Genomic DNA, 22,542 nt, shown 5'->3' on the forward strand with positions numbered 1-22,542 from the left:
CTATTTCAGTCCTAGTTCAGTTTTAGTTCAGTCCTAGTTCAGTTCTAGTTCAGTTCTAGTTCAGTTCTATTTCAGTTCTAGTTCAGTTCTAGTTCAGTTCTAATTCAGTTCTAGTTCAGTTCTAGTTCAGTTCTAGTTCAGTTCTAGTTCAGTTCTAGTTCAGTTCTAGTTCAGTTCTAGTTCAGTTCTAGTTCAGTTCTAGTTCAGTTCTAGTTCAGTTCTAGTTCAGTTCTAGTTCAGTTCAGTTCTAGTTCAGTTCAGTTCAGTTCTAGTTCAGTTCTAGTTCAGTTCTAGTTCTAGTGCAGTTCTAGTTCAGTTCTAGTTCAGTTCTAGTTCAGTTCTAGTTCAGTTCTAGTTCAGTTCTAGTTCAGTTCTAGTTCAGTTCTAGTTCAGTTCTAGTTCAGTTCTAGTTCAGTTCTAGTTCAGTTCTAGTTCAGTTCTAGTTCAGTTCTAGTTCAGTTCAAGTTCAGTTCTAGTTCAGTTCTAGTTCAGTTCCAGTTCTAGTTCTAGTGCAGTTCTAGTTCAGTTCTAGTTCTAGTTCAGTTCTAATTCAGTTCTAGTTCAGTTCTAGTTCAGTTTTAGTTCAGTTCTAGTTCAGTTCAGTTCAGTTCTAGTTCTAGTTCAGTTCTAGTTCAGTTCTAGTTCAGTTCTAGTTCAGTTCTAGTTCAGTTCTAGTTCAGTTCTAGTTCAGTTCTAGTTCAGTTCTAGTTCAGTTCTAGTTCAGTTCTAGTTCAGTTCTAGTTCAGTTCTAGTTCAGTTCTAGTTCAGTTCTAGTTCAGTTCCAGTTCTAGTTCTAGTTCTAGTGCAGTTCTAGTTCAGTTCTAGTTCAGTTCTAGTTCAGTTCTAATTCAGTTCTAGTTCAGTTCTAGTTCAGTTCTAGTTCAGTTCTAGTTCAGTTCTAGTTCAGTTCTAGTTCAGTTCTAGTTCAGTTCTAGTACAGTTCTAGTTCAGTTCTAGTTCAGTTCTAGTTTAGTTCTAGTTCAGTTCTAGTTCAGTTTTAGTTCAGTATTAATAAATAAACAAAATGTTTGATATAAACGTATTTCAATCCATTACAGTCCATTTTACAAATGTTGTCAATTTCTTCATACCTTTTCTTTAGAAAATAAAAACACAATTTTTTTAGTAATTCTTAAAAATAGACATTATATTTACATATTTATACATAATATATGTATAAAAAACATAACTTACAATGATTTTTGTTATTTAATTTTTTAGATTTCTATATCTTTTCTAAATGTTTCTTAAATGAGCCTTTTTTCAATTTCTTTAAAATTGTAAACTAAAAACCAAAAACTAATCTTAAATTCAAAAGAAAACTCTTTGGTTAAATATTTGTTATAAAACTAATTATTAATCTTATTTAAAAAAAAAGAAAACAACTTAAAGTTTCCAGCAAAACTGAGGTAATCTAACCACTGCCATTAGTTATTAATTATACAAGATTTTTTCACCTTCTTTTACATATTTTTAGCTTAAAATAAAATAATAAATTCACATTAAACTTAAAAAGAAAAAAAAAAAAACTAAAATTCAACAAATGTTATTTTAACTATTTTTAGTTTTACAACTATTCAGATGAACGAAATGCTAAGATTGTGAAATAGTTAGACCTCACCGTGATACCGGCTCTAACATTTCGGCAAATAACTTTTTTAGTGTAACCAAGCCTTTGGCTTTAACACTACGCCAAAAATTGCGCAGTATACTATCGGCTTGTCTTAGGGCAGGCAGTAAAAGTAGCAGTTGTTGTTGATGCGATACAGCGGAACTGTGACGCAATAGATAGACTACATCATTGAGAGAATTTAAGATGGAATCACGAAATGCCCTTAAGGAGGATTGATCATCCAAATTGATATCACAATTGGTTAAAATCAAAGCTTTAAGTAGATAATATTCTTCACGTCTAACCGAAATGCGTTCTAAACGTTGGGCCACCTGTAAGCAATGATAATAAAACTCAGTGTAGCCACATTCTTTGGCCAATAGTTCGTCCATCCATAGATCGGAAGCAAAACATAATTTACCATTAAAAGGCAATGAACGAAATATTAATTGGAGTGTTAATATTTCTGGCCAGGTGACCTGTAACAAATTCATTTGATCGCTTAACTGCAGCTCCACAAAACCGGGTATACTCTTGGCCCAGCCTATAACATGTACCAGTTCGGTATCATACAAATTACTCAAAGTACCCAATATATCATGGGCATCATTATTGTTATTAGTTGGCGATGAATTCAATTGAAAAATGCAATTTGTGGTGGTGGAAGCTGTATTCGTACTTGCTGCCGTCGAAGAAGTTGGTGTCGAAGGTGGTGATATGTCCCCATTGTCGTTATTTGTCGTTAAAAGGTTATGTTGATGTTCGTGTTTGACATTAGTAGGTGATGAATTGGTAGTGGCAATTTCATCTTCTAGCAAAGAGGAAGAAGAACTTCCACCATTATTGTTTTGTTGTACTGACTTAACGGATAGCAGATCAGGTTCATTATTACTAAGGGCATCGAGTATTTTGACATCACTTAGAGAGGTAATGCTCGATTGGTAAAGTAATTGCATTGTTTGATATGAATTGGAAACGGGATTGCGTCGATATTTTTGGCGACCGCCACGAACACGATCAAGGCGTACGCCTTCCTGCAATGGATAATAAAAGTAAATTATTAGAATATTTTTTCACTTTAGTTCTAGTTCAGTTCTAGTTCAGTGCTAGTTCAGTTCTAGTTCAGTTCTAGTTCAGTTGTAGTTCAGTTCTAGTTCAGTTCTAGTTCAGTTCTAGTTCAGTTCTAGTTCAGTTCTAGTTCAGTTCTAGTTCAGTTCTAGTTCAGTTCTAGTTCAGTTCTAGTTCAGTTCTAGTTCAGTTCTAGTTCAGTTCTAGTTCAGTTCTAGTTCAGTTCTAGTTCAGTTCTAGTTCAGTTCTAGTTCAGTTCTAGTTCAGTTCTAGTTCAGTTCTAGTACAGTTCTAGTACAGTTCTAGTTCTAGTTCAGTTCTAGTTCAGTTCTAGTTCAGTTCTAGTTCAGTTCTAGTTCAGTTCTAGTTCAGTCCTAGTTCAGTTCTAGTTCAGTTCTAGTTCAGTTCTAGTTCAGTTCTAGTTCAGTTCTAGTTCAGTTCTAGTTCAGTTCTAGTTCAGTTCTAGTTCAGTTCTAGTTCAGTTCTAGTTCAGTTCTAGTTCAGTTCTAGTTCAGTTCTAGTTCAGTTCTAGTCAGTTCAGTTCTAGTTCAGTTCTAGTTCAGTTCTAGTTCAGTTCTAGTTCAGTTCTAGTTCAGTTCTAGTTCAGTTCTAGTTCAGTTCTAGTTCAGTTCTAGTTCAGTTCTAGTTCAGTTCTAGTTCAGTTCTAGTTCAGTTCTAGTTCAGTTCTAGTTCAGTTCTAGTTCAGTTCTAGTTCAGTTCTAGTTCAGTTCTAGTTCAGTTTCTAGTTCAGTTCTAGTTCAGTTCTAGTTCAGTTCTAGTTCAGTTCTAGTTCAGTTCTAGTTCAGTTCTAGTTCAGTTCTAGTTCAGTTCTAGTTCAGTTCTAGTTCAGTTCTAGTTCAGTTCTAGTTCAGTTCTAGTTCAGTTCTAGTTCAGTTTCTAGTTCAGTTCTAGTTCAGTTCTAGTTCAGTTCTAGTTCAGTTCTTGTTCAGTTCTAGTTCAGTTCTAGTTCAGTTCTTGTTCAGTTCTAGTTTAGTTCTAGTTCAGTTCTAATTCAGTTCTAGTTCATAATATAAATAATTACCACATTACACTCACCTTTAACATGCCCATTAGCAGACACTTCTGAAAACGGCAAGCCTGACAAGCTTTTCTCCTTCTCTTATTGATCTCACATTCATTATTGGCCGGGCAGGTGTATTCAATATTACCCTGTATGGTGCGCTTAAAAAAAGCCTTGCAAGCCTCACAACTGGCCACACCATAATGAAAACCGGAGGCAACATCACCACAAACCAAACATAAACGTCTCAATTCATCACGTATAGAATTGCCTGAACTGGAACTTTGACTAGGATTTGAACCTTGGGCGTTGGAGGAGCCATTATTCGCACCCTCCTCACCATTATTATAAGAGCCATTACTGTTGAGACTTAATGTGGTAGTAGAACTACACATTTGACGTTCTGGTGAAACGGAGGGAGAGGATTTCATGCCGTTAGCTGTGCCACCACCACTATTTGAACCACTGTTACGTCTATTGTTATTATTGCTGCTGCTGCTATTAGTGGGTGTAGTGGTAGTGGAGGGACTAAAACAATTAATATTATTAAGATTTGAGGTTGTATCTTGTATTTCCTGTTTTATATTAAGGACACTCATGCTGTCGGTCATAGCTTGTGGTAATTAGTTTTTTCTAGTTTACTGCAAATATAGAAAAGATAAACATTAAATAAATATTTAATAAAAATATATAACAAAAGATATGAAAGATTAAAATGTTAGAAATTTAGTTAAATGTCAAATAGTACACTATCACATATTTACAATAGTTTTTTTTTTATTATTTTGATAGAATATGAATTTAAACGTTTCTCCCAATATGCCCCTATCTTACATTTACATTCTACTTCTGTACTAAGGCCGCAGTCAGTCAGTTATTCCAACCATTTGATTATAATCACTCAACATTATAGTTTCTCTATATATTTTGCTGCCATAAACTAATGCGTTTTTTTGCATTGCTTTTGTTAAAGAGATTTCAAAATAGAGTTGCCTTTATTAGGGGAATTTTTAAAATTTCTTAAGGGTTTAAAAAAATATGCCATTAGAAATGCAAATGTGACTTTAATTAGTTTAATTTAATGCTATTTATAATTATGTTTAATTTTTATTAAAGTAAAGAATTTTTAAATTAATTTTATATTCATTGTTTAAGATAAATTTTGAGTAATATTAGTTTTCTAAGGTGGCAGCCGTGCATTTTATTAAAAATTTCCAACAGTTTTGTTAGTATGGATCGGAGAGCAGAAATTGCTAGAGAAAGAGAGAGCGAGTAATGGAATAATGAATTTAATCAAAATGTAAAAATGTTTTCAATTTTAATGCAAAAAATTAAAAAAAAAATAAAATGTCATTTTATTAGTACACATGCAATGTGGGGGAAATATGGCTCAGGGTCAGATTGTGTTTATTGGAAATGGAATTTACTTTTAAAAATTAAACAAAAAATTTATCAAATTTATGCATTTTTAAATTAAAACATAAAGAATAAGTTTATTAAGGTGTAATACATGATGCAACCATAATTGTTTTATTATGGGTATAATAGATTTACACATTTTAGTTTAAAAATAAATAACACTTCAAGTTAATCTTATCTAATGAAGTTGAAAATTTGCACATGAAAAACTAAATATCTGTTAAACATGTCCAAAACTGACAAATATCTTTTAACACGAATCATTAGCAAAAAGTGTTTATTTCGCTTTTTAAATTAGAAGAGCAAATTTGGTTTATTTCGGAAACAACAAACAAACTTTGAACAAGAACTAGATCTGAACTAGAACTGAACTAGAACTGAACTAGAACTGAACTAGAACTGAACTAGAACTGAACTAGAACTGAACTAGAACTGAACTAGAACTGAACTAGAACTGAACTAGAACTGAACTAGAACTGAACTAGAACTGAACTAGAACTGAACTAGAACTGAACTAGAACTGAACTAGAACTGAACTAGAACTGAACTAGAACTGAACTAGAACTGAACTAGAACTGAACTAGAACTGAACTAGAACTGAACTAGAACTGAACTAGAACTGAACTAGAACTAGAACTGAACTAGAACTGAACTAGAACTGAACTAGAACTGAACTAGAACTGAACTAGAACTGAACTAGAACTGAACTAGAACTGAACTAGAACTGAACTAGAACTGAACTAGAACTGAACTAGAACTGAACTAGAACTGAACTAGAACTGAACTAGAACTGAACTAGAACTGAACTAGAACTGAACTAGAACTGAACTAGAACTAGAACTGAACTAGAACTGAACTAGAACTGAACTAGAACTGAACTAGAACTGAACTAGAACTGAACTAGAACTGAACTAGAACTGAACTAGAACTGAACTAGAACTGAACTAGAACTGAACTAGAACTGAACTAGAACTGAACTAGAACTGAACTAGAACTGAACTAGAACTGAACTAGAACTGAACTAGAACTGAACTAGAACTGAACTGAACTAGAACTGAACTAGAACTGAACTAGAACTGAACTAGAACTGAACTAGAACTGAACTAGAACTGAACTAGAACTGAACTAGAACTAGAACTGAACTAGAACTGAACTAGAACTGAACTAGAACTGAACTAGAACTGAACTAGAACTGAACTAGAACTAGAACTGAACTAGAACTGAACTAGAACTGAACTAGAACTGAACTAGAACTGAACTAGAACTGAACTAGAACTGAACTAGGTTAGGTTAGGTTAGGTTAGGTTGATAGGAGGATGTATACTACATCAAATCCGAAGAAATACACCTAGGCCACTATCGGGCCTGTTGTGCGCTCCAATTCAAGAAAAAAAAAAAAAAAAAAAAAAAAAAAAAAAATTGTTTACTGAATGTTCAGAAACTCAGTTTCCTGGACGTAATTCCTAAGAATCTTCCAATCGGTGTTGGTTAAGAATGTTATTTCCGGAATAACATCACTTCCAAGATACTTGGATCTAACTTCGACGAATGCCTGACAATGGCAAAGAAAGTGCTCCAGAGTTTCACTGTCCTCTCCACATGCTCTACATTCGTCTGAATTCGCACGTCCAATTTTGTATAGATGTGCTCGTAATCCTGTGTGTCCACTGAGAATACGTACCATCATACTAACCTCAGACTTGCTCATTTTGAGAAGATTTCTCGTCTTGCTCTCATCAGGGTCACCCCATAGAATCTTTGTGGTTCTACCCACCGTTTCATTATTCCAAGAGGCCTTATGGGATTCTCTCATCCATATTTTTAATTCAGCTTTTGTTGCGTCGAATGGTTTTGCGTTTGTCAGGTTAACTACATCGAGCTCCCTTCCCTTTAAAGCTATTACATTCGCCCTTTCGTTGCCGATTACTCCCGAGTGGCCTGGTACCCATATGATGTGAACCTTACCTCTGGGAGAGTATTCAGTTAAAGCTTTCTTACAATCCAATACGGTCTTAGATTTAATTCTATCACCTGATATCGCACAAATTGCCTTCTGGCTGTCGGTAAATATATTAAGCCCTGTGGGCGCCATATTTATTCTAATCCAATTTACACATTCCGTTATTGCTCGTACTTCTGCCTGGAAGCTTGTGTTATGATTAGGTAAACGGTGGTATATTTCTGTTTCTGGGTCTTCAATATAGAACCCCAGACCCACTTTGTCCCCTAATTTAGAGCCATCCGTGTAGCAACGGATTCCTACTGGTATTTGCTCTAATGTTCCGCTTGACCAAGACATTCTATCTGGGATTAGCGTTTCAAAGTTTCCGACATATTCAGTGTCTGGTATGCGATCAGGCACGTCCGATGAATGTGTATAACCTTCCAATGTGTCCAGTATACATTGATGACGTGTCCTATAACCGTTTTTGGCCAGTTCGCCTAAAGTAAAGAGCCGTACGGCTGTAAGCGCCGCCTCATATCTTATATATGTTTCAATGGGTGGAATATCTAGCAACGTTTCCAGAGCCTTGGTTGAAGTAGTACACATGGCACCACTTATACCCAAGCAGCATGTACGCTGAACTCCCTGTAGTAGTTTGATATTACACTTTTTGTCCAAAGCAGTCCACCAGATTATTGAAGCATAAGCTAGAATTGGTCTAATTACACTTTTATAAAGCCAATTTGTCATAGTAGGACTAAGACCCCATTTCATGCCTATGGTTCTCCTACATATCGCCCAGCACCGATGTGCCTTGTTGATCCTATCCTCTATGTGGTGTCTCCATTTTAATTTCCGGTCAAGTATTACACCTAAGTACTTAACTTTGTCTGTCACCGGTATCTTCTTGCCCAAGAAGCAAGGTTCAGTATATGTAGAAATTTTTGTCTTTCTTGTGAAAAGACAGATTTCCGTCTTCGCCGGGTTAACATTGAGGCCTCTCGGTTGAGCCCAGCTCAAGGCCGTATTCAGAGCCTCCTCAGCTCTTCTACACAAGTAATTTGGATCCTTTCCCTTTAAAAGTATTACGACATCGTCTGCATAGCAGACAGGTCTAAGTCCTTTCTCGGTTAGGGTCCTTAGGAGGCTATTAATCGTGGTAACCCAGAGTAAAGGTGACAAAATGCCACCCTGTGGTATACCGCGAAATACCTTTTTCCTGATAGTTATATCGTACATCTCGCAGCTTATCCATCTGTTCCTTAGCATGTAGTTGATCCAGTTACGGAGCACCCGGTCAACATAAAACTGGTCTAGGGATTGGATAAGGGTATCAGTGTGCACGTTATTGAAAGCGCCTTCGATGTCAATGCATACTGCCAGTGTATACAGTTTGCTATCGAAAGATTCACCTATGTAGTGGACAACTTCATTTAAAGCGGTTTCCACCGATCGTCCCTTTACATAAGCATGCTGCTTATATTTAAGGTCATTGTATGGTATGCTGCTTTTAACCATGCTATCGACTATCCGTTCCAAGGTTTTAAGTAGGAAGGACGTAAGACTTATCGGTCGATAGGACTTAGGTGTCGCATAGCTAGGTTTCCCTGGTTTGGGTATAAATATTACCCTTGCATCCTGCCATTTAACTGGGGTATATGCCAATTTTAAGCATGCAGTGAATATCTGTGACAGATGTACGGAAACCAGTCCCGCCTCCATCTGCAAAAGTGCCGGGAAAATTCCATCCGGCCCTGCAGCTTTATAGGGAGCAAAGCTCTTGATTGCCCCTTTCACCATGTCAGTTGTAATTACTATTTCCGTGTTACCCTCCCCTTCCTCCAATATCGGTTCATCTATGTTATTCGATATACCGGGTGGGAAATGAGAATCCATTAGGAGTTTCATTGTCTCCTCCATATCCTCAAGCCTCCTGCCCGTGTCATCGATCATAGATTCCGGTTGGACATGAGTTTTGGATAGGAATTTTTTTATCTTCGATACGTCATTTACGCTATCTACCTGTTCACAGAAAAGTTTCCAGGAGTCTCGTTTGGCTTTTCGAACGATTTTCTTATATTCACCAAGTTTATTACGATACTCATCCCAGTATACTGCGGTCTTTTTACGCCGTGCCCGGTTAAATAGTTTGCGAAGAGTCTTCCCAAGGTTCCGGATCTCCCCAGTTACCCAGGGTTTTTCCTGGGTAGATCTCCGCTCTCGCAGAGGGCAGCTGTCCTCGAACGATTCAACCAGGGCACTTGTGAACGTTTCCACTTTGGCATCTATATCCTCTTTATTTCGACATTGAAAAGTGTCCTGACCTAAACGGTTCTTTAGTAAGGTCCCGAACATTGTCCAATTAGTTTTAGACTTATTCCGAAACTTTATCGGCTTTGGTGGTGGCCTTAGTATTTTGAATCTTATGTACCGGTGATCAGAAAAGGAGTGCTCGTCCGAAACTCTCCAATCCTGAATTTCGTTTATAAGCTCTTCTGAACATATAGTTATATCTAATACTTCTTCTCTGATTCTATTGACGAAGGTAGCTTTATTACCTAAGTTCAATGTTATCAAGTCTTTAGTATTAAAGAAATCCATGAGGGCTTGTCCCCTGCGATTGGTGTTTGTACTACCCCAAGCTACATGATGCGAGTTGGCATCACAACCTATTACAATTTTCTTATTTTTCCTTTGTGCCTCTTCAACCAGTTTCATCAGATCCGACGTTGGTGGTAGTGTCGGAGAATCGAAAGGCAGGTAAATAGATGCAAGGAATATGTTGCCACGACCTTGCTTCAGCACCGTTGCATCCGATGTTGATAATCCTGTTGAGAGGAGAAAACATAAGTTCTTGTGACATAAGATACATGTTCTCGGGCGAGATCCTGTATCAGCGTAGAAAAGTTGGAAATTTACGTGATTTAATCCAGAAACCTTGTTGCGAATCGTCCAAGGTTCCTGGATTAAAGCTATATGTATTTTACCTGTGTTGATTTTAGCCATCAGAGCGTTGGTAGCTGTCTCGCTCCGATGGAGGTTTATTTGGATAACCTCAATCATGGTCATCCATTAAACTGTCTTCCAGCGAGTTGGTGGTCACCTCCTCGCTCTTTGGATTTGACTCCTCCGGATAGCCTGAAGTGGCTATTAATGCAGTGAGTACTGTTGATGGCACTGCGGTGTCCTTATCAGGCATAGGAATAGCAATATTTTTAATAGACACATTCCCAATTCTGGAGAGCATTGCTGTTCTGTCTTCTGGCGGGTGAGTGATTTCCTCCTCGCTTTTAGGATTTGACTCCTCAACATTGCTAGTACTTGCTAATGATGCTTTGGGTACTGTCTTAGGTGTTTTAGTGTCCTTGTCGGGGCCGGTTTTGACAGCCCTTTCAATCGGCGCCTTCCCAATTTTGGAAAGGGCAACTACACTTTCTTCTGGCGAGTTAATGGTAAATTCCTCGATTTTAGGATTTGACTCCTCAACGTTATCAGTAGTTGATACTGATGCTGTGGTCTTAGGTTTTTTAGTATCCTTTTCGAGGCTTGTTGTAACAGCCCTTCCAATCGGCACCTTCCCAATTTTGAATATGACAGATTTAGAGGCGAAGTAAGCTCTACCTTTATTCTTGGCAAGACTAGCCATGGATTTCTGGTCGATACCTATTACAAATAAAGTTCCCTCAGGTTCTTCTTTCCTGTAAAAGACATCCCATTTTTCCACGGCCAGCTCAGCATTTTGACCTCCAAGAATTTCCAGTATACGTTCATTAGCCAGTTTACTGCCCCATCCTTTTATGTAGACAGTGGACTTTAGGAGCACCGGAAGCTCGCTCTTCTTTGCCAGTCCCAGCCTAGCGCCATCCCAGGGAGGAGGGATACTTTCCACCAAGTTCTTTAGGGTGCTAACACATTGGTGAGATGCCAACCTCATCAACATCACGCCCATGCTGAACTCGCAGCTCTCGCTCTCTATTGGTTGTTTGCCCTTCGAAGCGATTGCATGGTCCACTATCTTATTGTTGACCAGGTCTTCTATTTTACTCTGTTGGTCTATTGGAATTTTGCCTGTCGGATTACCGGCATCGTAAACTGCATAGCAGAGATCGTCCCGGTGCCTACTTCTGGCAACTGTGGCGTAAGATGGCGGCTCTTTTCCTTTTCCTCCGTCTAGCTTCTCCTTCCTCGCTTTTCGGGGCTTCTTTTGAGATTCCCTTACCTTCGAGGTTGATTTCGCCGACGTGTTCGTCTTCGGAATATCTGGCTTGGCGTTGTCACCCTTACTCGCAGGATTCTCAATTGAGATTCCTTTGAGTGAAGTATGGCTTGGCTTCGACTGTGTATTAGAAGACGGGGAGCTCTTTTTCTTCTTAGGTTTATTCTCAGTTGTCAACTCCTCGGGAGACCTGATCCTTTTTGCCTCAGATCTTGTGAGAGAGTTCGATTTTTCCTTTGGAGTGTCGTGGGATTGACTAACTATGATTTCCTGAAGCATCTTTTTCAACTTCCTCCTCTGTACTCCAGAAAGTCTTTTCTTAGTAATAGGTAGTTTAGCTATGCTATCACTCACCTCTTTCACCATTTGCTCTACTTCATCCTTTTTGGGATTTGCTATAATGGTATTATTTTTATTATCATCTGAGGATTCAGAGTCGGAACCCTCACCTATATTTAAAGGCTGAGGTAGCTTAGAGCTCTCTCCGAGTACATCCTTCTCTTTCACCCCTATATTTTTGCCAGCGGCATGCTGTACACTTGACGCATTGTCCGCCACGGAGGCCAAGGTACCCACCTCCGTAGTAGTATTCTGCTCACGATTGCAGGATGACGACGACACGTGACTCGCGAGTAGATCAACACTTGCCGCCGGTACTGGGTTATTTAGGCCCTGCACCGTAACTTTTATCTTTTTATTTTTTTATTTTCCATATTTGTTTTTTTTTTCCAGTTTTTTGGTCCGCGGGGAATATAATATTCCCAGGTGGTGGACAATCTGCCCTCCCTCAGCTTAAGTGAAATTAAAGCTGGGAGAGGACAGATGGTCCATCACCACCCCCTATCCGCCACCCGGGGACGCGCTCGGTAGGAAAAATCTGGAAAACTCCCCCGAGAACTGAACTAGAACTGAACTAGAACTGAACTAGAACTAGAACTGAGCTAGAACTGAACTAGAACTGAACTAGAACTGAACTAGAACTGAACTAGAACTGAACAAGAACTGAACAAGAACTGAACTAGAACTGAAATAGAACTGAACTAGAACTGAACTAGAACTGAACTAGAACTGAACTAGAACTGAACTAGAATTGAACTAGAACTGAACTAGAACTTAACCAGAATGAACTAGAACGGAATGAAAACTGAACTTGAACTGAAGTGGTTTTGAACTAGAACTACACTAGAACTGAATTAGATATGAACTCGATTTGATCTAGAACTGAACTAGATATGTTTATAGATATAAGAGCTCCTTTTGCAAGCTTTCCAATGGCATACAATTTGTTTAAATCAGTTCAGTACTACCGAAAATATCACTAAATGTGTAAATCCAACGAAAAATATACTAATTACTGCACGCCCTAACTTATAAAATAATTTATTTCAAGCAGGACATCCTTGCTGAAATTTATATCACATTTAAAAATTTTCCAACGAACATTTTTCACATTTTTTACTCACGAGCGGAGGTGCCGCTCCTTAAAATGAAAATAAATTCCAACAAAATACTAAAATATTTCCAAAAATGACATCAAAAAAATTCAGAAATAATAAGCTTAAATTGAGAGGATAACAATTTTGTGGTATCAAATAAAAGAATTTTTAACAGATTTTGCAATAGTTCCGGAATTTCTGTTACCGCCATCTTAATTTAAGCGGAAACTGAGTGAGACTTCGTTGAGCAAAATCGAAAAAAGCTCAAGATTTTCTTATGGAATTCGTTATTGCAACAGTATTTTATGTTAATATGGAAAAAAGGAATAAGTTGAAACATATTCCTAATAATTAGGTCCATTTTAAATGTCATTTTTAACAGAATCTTGCAATAGCATAAATCAATAAAAAATTTTCCATTGTTTTTTTTTTTTGCGTCAAAAGAAAATATTTGAAAGAAATTTTCTATAAATGTTAACATCTTTAATATCACCATTATAATAACCGTGAAACTTGCAGTTATAATTTTGTAAAACTTTGGTCCATATTATTAAGGGATTCGCAGAAAATTTTTGGACAAAATGTCGCTAAATGTACAAACGCAAAAATGTTAACATTTCAACTGTTTGTCGTCCTTTCAAGAATAATTGCACAAAACAAAACAAGACACGGCAATGGCTTTCTTAAAATGTTTTTTTTTTTTCAATTTTGAGAATTAAGTAAAGAAATTTGTTTCAATTTGCTAGCAACAAAAAATGTTTTAAAATATTTTTTTTTGTTCCAAAAAAACTTAAATTTATTCTGACATTTTATTTCCTATTTTCTTTTATAAATGTGTTATTGTGATTGTTTTGTATTTTGTATGGCAATACTGTGGGAGAAAAAAGAGGAAATGGCCTCTTAAGGACTAATCGGACTGAACTGGAACGGAACTGAACTATAACTGAACTAAAACTGAACTAGAACTGAACTAGAACTGAACTAGAACTGAACTAGAACTGAACTAGAACTGAACTAGAACTGAACTAGAACTGAACTAGAACTGAACTAGAACTGAACTAGAACTGAACTAGAACTGAACTAGAACTGAACTAGAACTGAACTAGAACTGAACTAGAACTGAACTAGAACTGAACTAGATCTGAACTAGATCTGAACAAGAACTGAACTAGAACTGAACCAGAACTGAACTAGAACTGAACTAGAACTGAACTAGAACTGGACTAGAACTGAACTAGAACTGAACTAGAACTGAACTAGAACTGAACTAGAACTGAACTAGAACTGAACTAGAACTGAACTAGAACTGAACTAGAACTGAACTAGAACTGAAATAGAACTAAACTAGCACTTGAACTACAACAGAATTAGCTATTTTAGTATGTGCTGGTTCAAAGTAGTCATTACACTCTCTAGCTTGCTTGAAAACTGTGGAGTGACGACTATCTCTGCTCTCGCTTATAATTGGGTCACAATTCGTTACAAATAATTTTACTTTAATTATTTAGCTCCTCTTTAAAATAGTCAACTACAACTCTAGGCTTTCCTTCCCATTATAGTAACCACTAGTTAACGGCACTTTATAAACGTAAGTATTATTGTAATAATAACAATAACAACTAACGAACAGCAAATAACAAATACAAAAATAATAAAAAACTATACAAAACCAAAAAAACGAGAAAAGCGATAACAAATCAAAACAAATGATAAGAAAATCACATTTTCAACAATATTTTTGCAAAATTATAAAAAGGAACAAACAAAACCATTTTTATTTATTTAATAACAATAATAATAAAAAAGAACTTGTAGTACGACTTACTTGTTTATTTATGGATTTCAAAGAGCGTTTTATTATTATATTTTCTTAATGCGCTTTTCAAAATTGAATAATTTTTTTCTTTTTAAAAAAATACATTATTTTTGCTTAAAATTCCAAAGTTGAATGCTTGATCTTTTGATTTCTCTTTGTTAAATTGTCTTGGTTAAATAGCAGACGTTAAAAAATTTATATGCAAATTTTATGACAGTTTTTTTTTCTCTGCTGCAGGTGGGGGTGCTCCACAATAAGATGAACAATATAAAAAATATATAATACGTGGAAAGCAAAATCTCTATATCTTCATGTTGTATAGTAAAATAATTTAATTTTTTTGGTTATTTATTAGAAAAGTAGAAAATGGCTTTCCGTTTTTTAAACTTTTTTTTACACAATAATCGATTTTTTGCTTATAATTTGTTTTAATTACCACCATAAAATCATTATGGAATCATTTGTTTTTTTCTTTGTTTTTATTTGGCTATTCGATTTTCAATTTATTGCAATGCTTTGCATTGCTTGATTATTAGTTTTTATTTTAATTAAATTGTTGTAATTTCTCAATGTTTTAAAATTTAATTAACACAAAGTTTACGAAATATTTTTGTTAAAAATGGAAATTTATTTTTTTTATTTTAACATCAAAAGTAAAATGTCAAAATTTATGTGTCTAGACAGCAGGGTTGTATTTTTGGGTAGTAGTTTGTTGTGTATGAGAAAAAAGTACTAACTGTAAGCGTATTAGGGCAAAATTTAAAAAGGCCACAATAAAATTAACAATAAATGAATAAAATTGTGGACATTTAAGTGAAATTTTGATGGGGGCTTTTCATAGGGGCTAGGGTCATATGTGAACCTATTATCATCAAGTCTTTTATACAACTTGGTTATTGCATCTTTTTGTCGAGATATGAGTATATTAAACATAATTATGAACTTAAAAGCACTATTCGGGGGTTCAGTTGTATGGGGGCTAGGTGAAATAATGGACAGATGTTAACCATTTTTAATAGGCTTCGTCTACGATACCATAAAAGATCATGTGCCAAATTTCATTGAATTATCTCCAAAATTGCGACCTGTAGTTTGATTACAAGTTTTAAAAGCCCTATTCGAGGGGTTCAATTGTATGGGGGCTAGGTGAAATAATCGACCGATGTAAACCATTTTCAACAGGCTTCGTCTACGGTACCATAAAAGATCATGTGCCAAATTTCATTGAATTATCTTCAAAATTGCGACCTGTAGTTTGATTACAAGGATTACAAGCCCTATTGCGGGGGTTCAGTTGTATGGGGGCTAGGTGAAATAATGGACCGATCTTAACCATTTTCAATAGGCTACGTCCCTGTGACAATAGAAGGTCATGTACCAAATTTCATTGAATTATCTTCAAAATTGCGACCTGTAGTTTGATTACAAGGTTTACATGGACGGACAGACAGACGGACATAGCTAAATCTACTCAGAAAATGATTCTAAGCCGATTGGTATAAGGTGGGTATAGGACCAATATTATTGTGCGTTACAAACATCAGCACAAACCCCTACCACACTAAAGTGGTGTATGGTATAATAAAATTTAATAATTAATAAAAATATTAAGAAATTCAAATAATAATTTTATATTTTAACAAAATTCCCACTTAATATTTAATTTAAATTTATTTACAAATTTTTGAGTTTTATTAAATTTTCAAATTGTTTTCCAAATCCGAAATCTTTTTCAGAAATAATAAAAAAATTAAAACTTTAAAAATTATAAAATTTTGATTGAGTTTCGTTACATTTACCTTTTAACGAAATGTGAAATTTTAATTAAAAATTTTTACTAAATTTGAAAATTAAGTATATCTTGAAAATTATTAAATTTGTGTATTTTAACAAAATTTTTTAAAAAAATTTGAAATTTGGAATAAAATATGAAAATTTTGTTTAATTTAAAATTATCTCAAATTTGAAAATTTTTTAAAGATTTGGTTTAATTTTGAAATCTTTTAAAAAAATTGGTTAAATTTGAAAAATATATTGACTTAAATTTGTTAAACTTAAAAATACAGAAATTAATTTTGCTAAATTTGTAAATTGTATTAAATTTGAAAATATCTAAATTTATTTTGTTAAATCTATAAATTTTTTTAAATTTGAAAATTTTTTTAAATTTGGAATTTTTTTAAATTCTGTATTTTGTTTGTACATATTTTGTAGATTTTATTAATATTAAAAATTTTGTTAAGTTTCATCATTTTAAAAATTGATATATAAAAATCCTGAAATTATTTTGTTAAATTTTAAAATTTCAGTATTATTCGAAACCTAAGCAACTTCTTTTGGCAATACATACTACTAGCTATATTTTCAATTTTAATTGATTTATTCAAAATAACCTAATTGATGTGTATAATATTATGTCTGTATATTACAATAACAACAATAAAAGTTTAATTCCATTTCGATCAGAGTAAGAAAAAAAAATAAAAACCTAATTAACTACATAAATGCTTGTTCGAACTTTAAGCAACTTTTTGTTCTTCGTATGAAAAATCTTTGTTCCATAAAATTCCCTTATGGAATGGATTAGTCACTAGTGTAGTTGGTAATGATTACCATTCGGATTTTAAGCCATTCACCAACTACTATAGTTTTTATAACGCCTAACAGCTTTTCTAATATGATTTGAGTCCCTAAGTTGCTTAGGTTTCGAACAATACTCTACATGCATATTATAATATTGATTATTTATTCCGAATCTGAGCTCAAAATTTATTCAACACATGTGGTTTTTACTCAAACAAAATTTAATTTCTGGTTTTGAAATGTCCACTATTAAAATTGATTCTATTAAGGTGGAAGTACACAACACGCTTTACGCTTTTCAAAATTTTCGCGCTTTATAAGCGGCAAGTTACACACTACGTGCCATTTTGATCTTTCTTTTAATGTTTTTTAAGACTATTACTGTTTTAAATATCAAAATTTTAAGTTTTTTTATATTTTTTTAATATTTTTCTTCCATTGTTGGAGAAATTTATTTCATTTTAGATTATTCTTATTCTACGACGCGTCAAAAATTCAAAGTTGCTGAACTTTTCGCGGCAGACGCGTTAAAAACTACAATGTGTAACTTGTTAAATGAAAATACACTATTTCTACTTTTTTTGACAGAAGCCTATAACGCGTTGCCGCGTACAACGCATGTTGTGTACTTTCACCTTTAATATCTTGTTTATTATGGTTTCTAATTTGCTGGCCCCCCAATTCCAATAATTTTGCACACCTTTCAATGACTACACATTTCTAATACAAAAATTTCCAATTAGATGTTCAATGGGGAAATACAACTACTACCTTTAAACACAACCCTGTTACTTTTTGAACAATACAACAAAAGAAAAAACATGATAATTAGCAAACGAAAAAGAAATATACAAAAACGAAACACGTAATAAAAGCAAAATGGAAAACAATGAAATATTTTACTACGAAATTGTACAACTACGTCTAGAAATACAAGAAAAATTGGAAAAACGAACAAATGCAGTCGGAATGTCTATTAAGGCGCACGACGTGTAATTAATAAATTTTTGCGGTGCGCATGAAATTCAATAGAAATAAAGAAAAAATTAAATAAATATTTTACAGAGAAAAATTAATAAATTCATAAAACCCATAGAAAAAGTGTTGAAAGTTTAAATTTATAAAATAAATAGAATAAAAAAGAAAAATGTGAAGTAAAAGTGAAAAGTAATTGTTAAATGTGTGAAAAAAAATTGTCGCCAGACAATTGGTGAGAAATTATAAAATAAAAATTTTATACGAGGAAGAAAAAAAAAAGGAAATCACAAGAATTGTAAGGAGAAGATAACAAGCAAAAATCATGTATCTGATATTGAAATTAAAAAGAAAAAATGTTTTTAACGAATATAAAGAAATTAATAAACAAATAATATAAGTTGGAAATTAAACGAGAGTTTAACTTGGAAATTTAATTTAAAAAAGTGCAGACATTGAAGTGCAAGTGAGTGCTCCCTCCGTAGCCAGTCACAGCCACCAGCAACGACAAACGACTCTAGTGTTTAGGGCGTGTTAATAAAAAGTGTTGGGGAAATTATTACAGAAACAAGTTAACTAAACAAATTTTAACACATTTAAATAAAATTAAAAACAAATTTAAACAATTTTAATGTTTTCTATGTCCAATATAAAACAACAATAATAAGAAAAAAAAGTTGTTGAAAAAAGAAAAAATCAATTTGTAGCTTTTTTTCTTATATTTTAATGATTGCAACTTCCTTTTTGTAGTTACATTCTTTGGATACGGTGTCTACTACAAGTGCGAATTATAACAACATAAGCAAATTGAGAAAAATTTAAAACGAAGTCTTTTTTTAAAGAAAAGATAAATAATTAAAAAAAAATAAAGTGTTAAACATTTGTTTGTGTAAAAAAAAGAAAATATGTTTTGCCAAAAATAAATTATAGTAAAAAGAAAACAAATTTATATAAAAAGCGAAGAAATCCAGCTTTAACACCCACCCACCACCTTTTTTCGGTTAATTTCCTTGTTTCTTTCTGCTATTTGACAACATTGCTTTCTGCTGCTTATTAAAACCGTTATTTCGCCCTACAGTTGTCAATGTTGTAAATGTGTGTGTGTTTTTAGTTGATCCTTCGTGTAATCCTTACAAAAAAACAACAATAGCTACTTTTCTCTCTTTAACAACTCTACTATTTATTAAAGGAAAGTGAAAAAAAGAAAAATACATATTTTCCTTAAATTTAAACTCTCTTAGACGGCCTTTTGACCCCTACACTTTGATAAACAAAACACAACCACAATGGGTGCTCAACAAGGCAAAGAACGTGGTTCACATTCTAGCGGCAGCCATGGTGGCACTGCCAGTTGTATTGGTGTTTCCAGTAGCAGCCCGGTGGGTTCTCATGGTCTACCGGTTAATGCTTTAGGTGCTGGTTCTACGTTACGTGGCTCCCGCATAAAATCCTCCTTACCACCAGCTGCTGTTAGTGGTGGTGGTGTTGGCGGCTCTAGTGGTTTACATCGTTCGGGTGGTGTCTCATCAGCATCGTGTCATAATCCCAAGGATAATCGCTGCAATCCAATTGGTTTGAATATTTTTACTGAACATAATGGTAAGTTGAATCTTTTATTGCTTATTAATAGTGATTCTTATTTGAAATTTGCGAATTCTTGTGAAATTATCTATCGATATAGGTAGTAACTAATCCAATTGGAAATTAATTTACATTTTTTTTTTTACTTTTATCTATATACTTATTACAAATTCTGTAAAAAAGTAAATTTTTTATTAAAGGTTAAAATTTTTATTAAATTAAAAATATTCAGCAAAATAAATTCAAATTATTTCCCCAAAGTCTAATCTTATGATTGGATCTAATACTATATAGTACTAACTTCGACCAAAAAGAATACTTTTTTAGATTTAGAAATACTAACTATAGTCCTAGTAAAGTCTATAGACTAGACTCTAGACAATAGACTAGACTTAGACTAGACTTTAGACTACTAGACTAGATTATAGACTAGACTATAGACTAGACTATAGACTAGACTATAGACTAGACTATAGACTAGACTATAGACTAGACTATAGACTAGACTATAGACTAGACTATAGACTAGACTAGACTATAGACTAGACTATAGACTAGACTATAGACTAGACTATAGACTAGACTATAGACTAGACTATAGACTAGACTATAGACTAGACTATAGACTAGACTATAGACTAGACTATAGACTAGACTATAGACTAGACTATAGACTAGACTATAGACTAGACTATAGACTAGACTATAGACTAGACTATAGACTAGACTATAGACTAGACTATAGACTAGACTATAGACTAGACTATAGACTAGACTACAGACTAGACTATAGACTAGACTATAGACTAGACTATAGACTAGACTATAGACTAGACTATAGACTAGACTATAGACTAGACTATAGACTAGACTATAGACTAGACTATAGACTAGACTATAGACTAGACTATAGACTAGACTATAGATTAGACTATAGACTAGACTATAGACTAGACTATAGACTTGACTATGTACTAGACCAGACTAGACTAGAATATAGACTAGCCTAGACTAGACTAGAATATAGACTTGACTATATTCTAGACTATAGACTAGACTATAGACTAAACTATAGGCTAGACTATAGACTAGACTATAGACTAGACTATTGACTAGACTATAGACTAGACTATAGACTATAGACTAGAATATAGACTAGACTATAGACTAGACTATAGTCTAGACTATTGACTATACTATAGACTAGACTATAGACTAGACTATAGACTAGACTATAGACTAGACTATAGACTAGACTATAGACTAGACTATAGACTAGACTATAGACTAGAATATAGACTAGACTATAGACTAGACTATAGACTAGACTATAGACTAGACTATAGACTAGACTATAGACTAGACTATAGACTAGACTAGACTATAGATTAGACTATAGACTAGACTATAGACTAGACTGTAGACTAGACTATAGGCTAGACTATGGACTAGACTATAGACTAGACTAGACTATAGACTAGACTACAGACTAGACTATAGACTAGACTATAGAATAGACTATAGAATAGACTATAGAATAGACTATAGACTAGACTATAGACTAGACTATGGACTAGACTATAGACTAGACTATAGACTAGACTATGGACTAGACTATAGACTAGACTATAGAATAGACTATAGACTAGACTATAGACTAGACTATGGACTAGACTATAGACTAGACCATAGACTAGACTATAGACTAGACTATAGACTAGACTATAGACTAGACTATAGACTAGACTATAGACTAGACTATAGACTAGACTATAGACTAGACTATAGATTAGACTATAGACTAGACTATAGACTTGACTATGTACTAGACTTGACTAGACTAGACTAGACTAGACTAGACTAGACTAGACTAGACTAGACTAGACCAGACTAGACTAGAATATAGACTAGCCTAGACTAGACTAGAATATAGACTTGACTATATTCTAGACTATAGACTAGACTATAGACTAAACTATAGGCTAGACTATAGACTAGACTATAGACTAGACTATTGACTAGAGTATAGACTAGACTATAGACTATAGACTAGAATATAGACTAGACTGTAGACTAGACTATAGTCTAGACTATTGACTATACTATAGACTAGACTATATACTAGACTATAGACTAGACTATAGACTAGACTATAGACTAGACTATAGACTAGACTATAGACTAGAATATAGACTAGACTATAGACTACACTATAGACTTGACTAGACTATAGATTAGACTATAGACTAGACTATAGACTAGACTGTAGACTAGACTATAGGCTAGACTATGGACTAGACTATAGACTAGACTAGACTATAGACTAGACTACAGACTAGACTATAGACTAGACTATAGAATAGACTATAGAATAGACTATAGAATAGACTATAGACTAGACTATAGACTAGACTATGGACTAGACTATAGACTAGACTATAGACTAGACTATGGACTAGACTATAGACTAGACTATAGAATAGACTATAGACTAGACTATAGACTAGACTATGGACTAGACTATAGACTAGACCATAGACTAGACTATAGACTAGACTATAGACTAGACTAGACTAGACTATAGACTAGACTATAGACTAGACTATAGACTAGACTATAGACTAGACTATAGACTAGACTATAGACTAGACTATAGACTAGACTATAGACTAGACTATAGACTAGACTATAGACTAGACTATAGACTAGACTATAGACTAGACTATAGACTAGACTATAGACTAGACTATAGACTAGACTATAGACTAGACTATAGACTAGACTATAGACTAGACTATAGACTAGACTATAGACTAGACTATAGACTAGACTATAGACTAGACTATAGACTAGACTATAGACTAGACTAT

General features: G+C 34.1%; 2 protein-coding genes across 3 annotated transcripts in view; one reads left to right on the top strand and one right to left on the bottom strand.

The window, feature by feature from the left end:
- Nucleotides 1-1,225: 1,225 nt before the first annotated feature.
- On the bottom strand, nucleotides 1,226-15,184 carry LOC119604559 (steroid hormone receptor ERR2). 2 transcript variants are annotated; one of them, XM_037957253.1, is made up of 3 exons: nucleotides 14,543-15,184; nucleotides 3,737-4,342; nucleotides 1,226-2,646 (listed from the first exon to the last, which is right to left on the bottom strand). In XM_037957253.1, the coding sequence occupies exons 2-3, from the start codon at nucleotides 4,310-4,312 to the stop codon at nucleotides 1,618-1,620; spliced, it is 1,605 nt and encodes a 534-aa protein (XP_037813181.1). In that variant the 5' UTR covers nucleotides 4,313-4,342; nucleotides 14,543-15,184; the 3' UTR covers nucleotides 1,226-1,617. The 2 variants fall into 2 exon arrangements, with proteins under 2 accessions (XP_037813181.1, XP_037813182.1); XM_037957254.1 differs by lacking the exon at nucleotides 14,543-15,184 and adding an exon at nucleotides 4,536-4,638.
- A 2,882-nt stretch (nucleotides 15,185-18,066) lies between these two features.
- LOC119604565 (tyrosine-protein kinase Abl) overlaps nucleotides 18,067-22,542 on the top strand; it is a 104,784-nt gene continuing 100,308 nt past the window's right edge. The window contains 1 exon segment of the mRNA XM_037957259.1: nucleotides 18,067-19,690. Within this exon segment, the coding sequence (XP_037813187.1) occupies nucleotides 19,378-19,690 (313 nt within the window). The 5' untranslated portion in view covers nucleotides 18,067-19,377.

This window comes from Lucilia sericata, unplaced genomic scaffold, assembly GCF_015586225.1.
Source record: "Lucilia sericata isolate MDLA Ls3-8-SP2 unplaced genomic scaffold, ASM1558622v1 Contig000404F_arrow, whole genome shotgun sequence".
Classification (NCBI taxonomy): Eukaryota; Metazoa; Arthropoda; class Insecta; order Diptera; family Calliphoridae; genus Lucilia; species Lucilia sericata.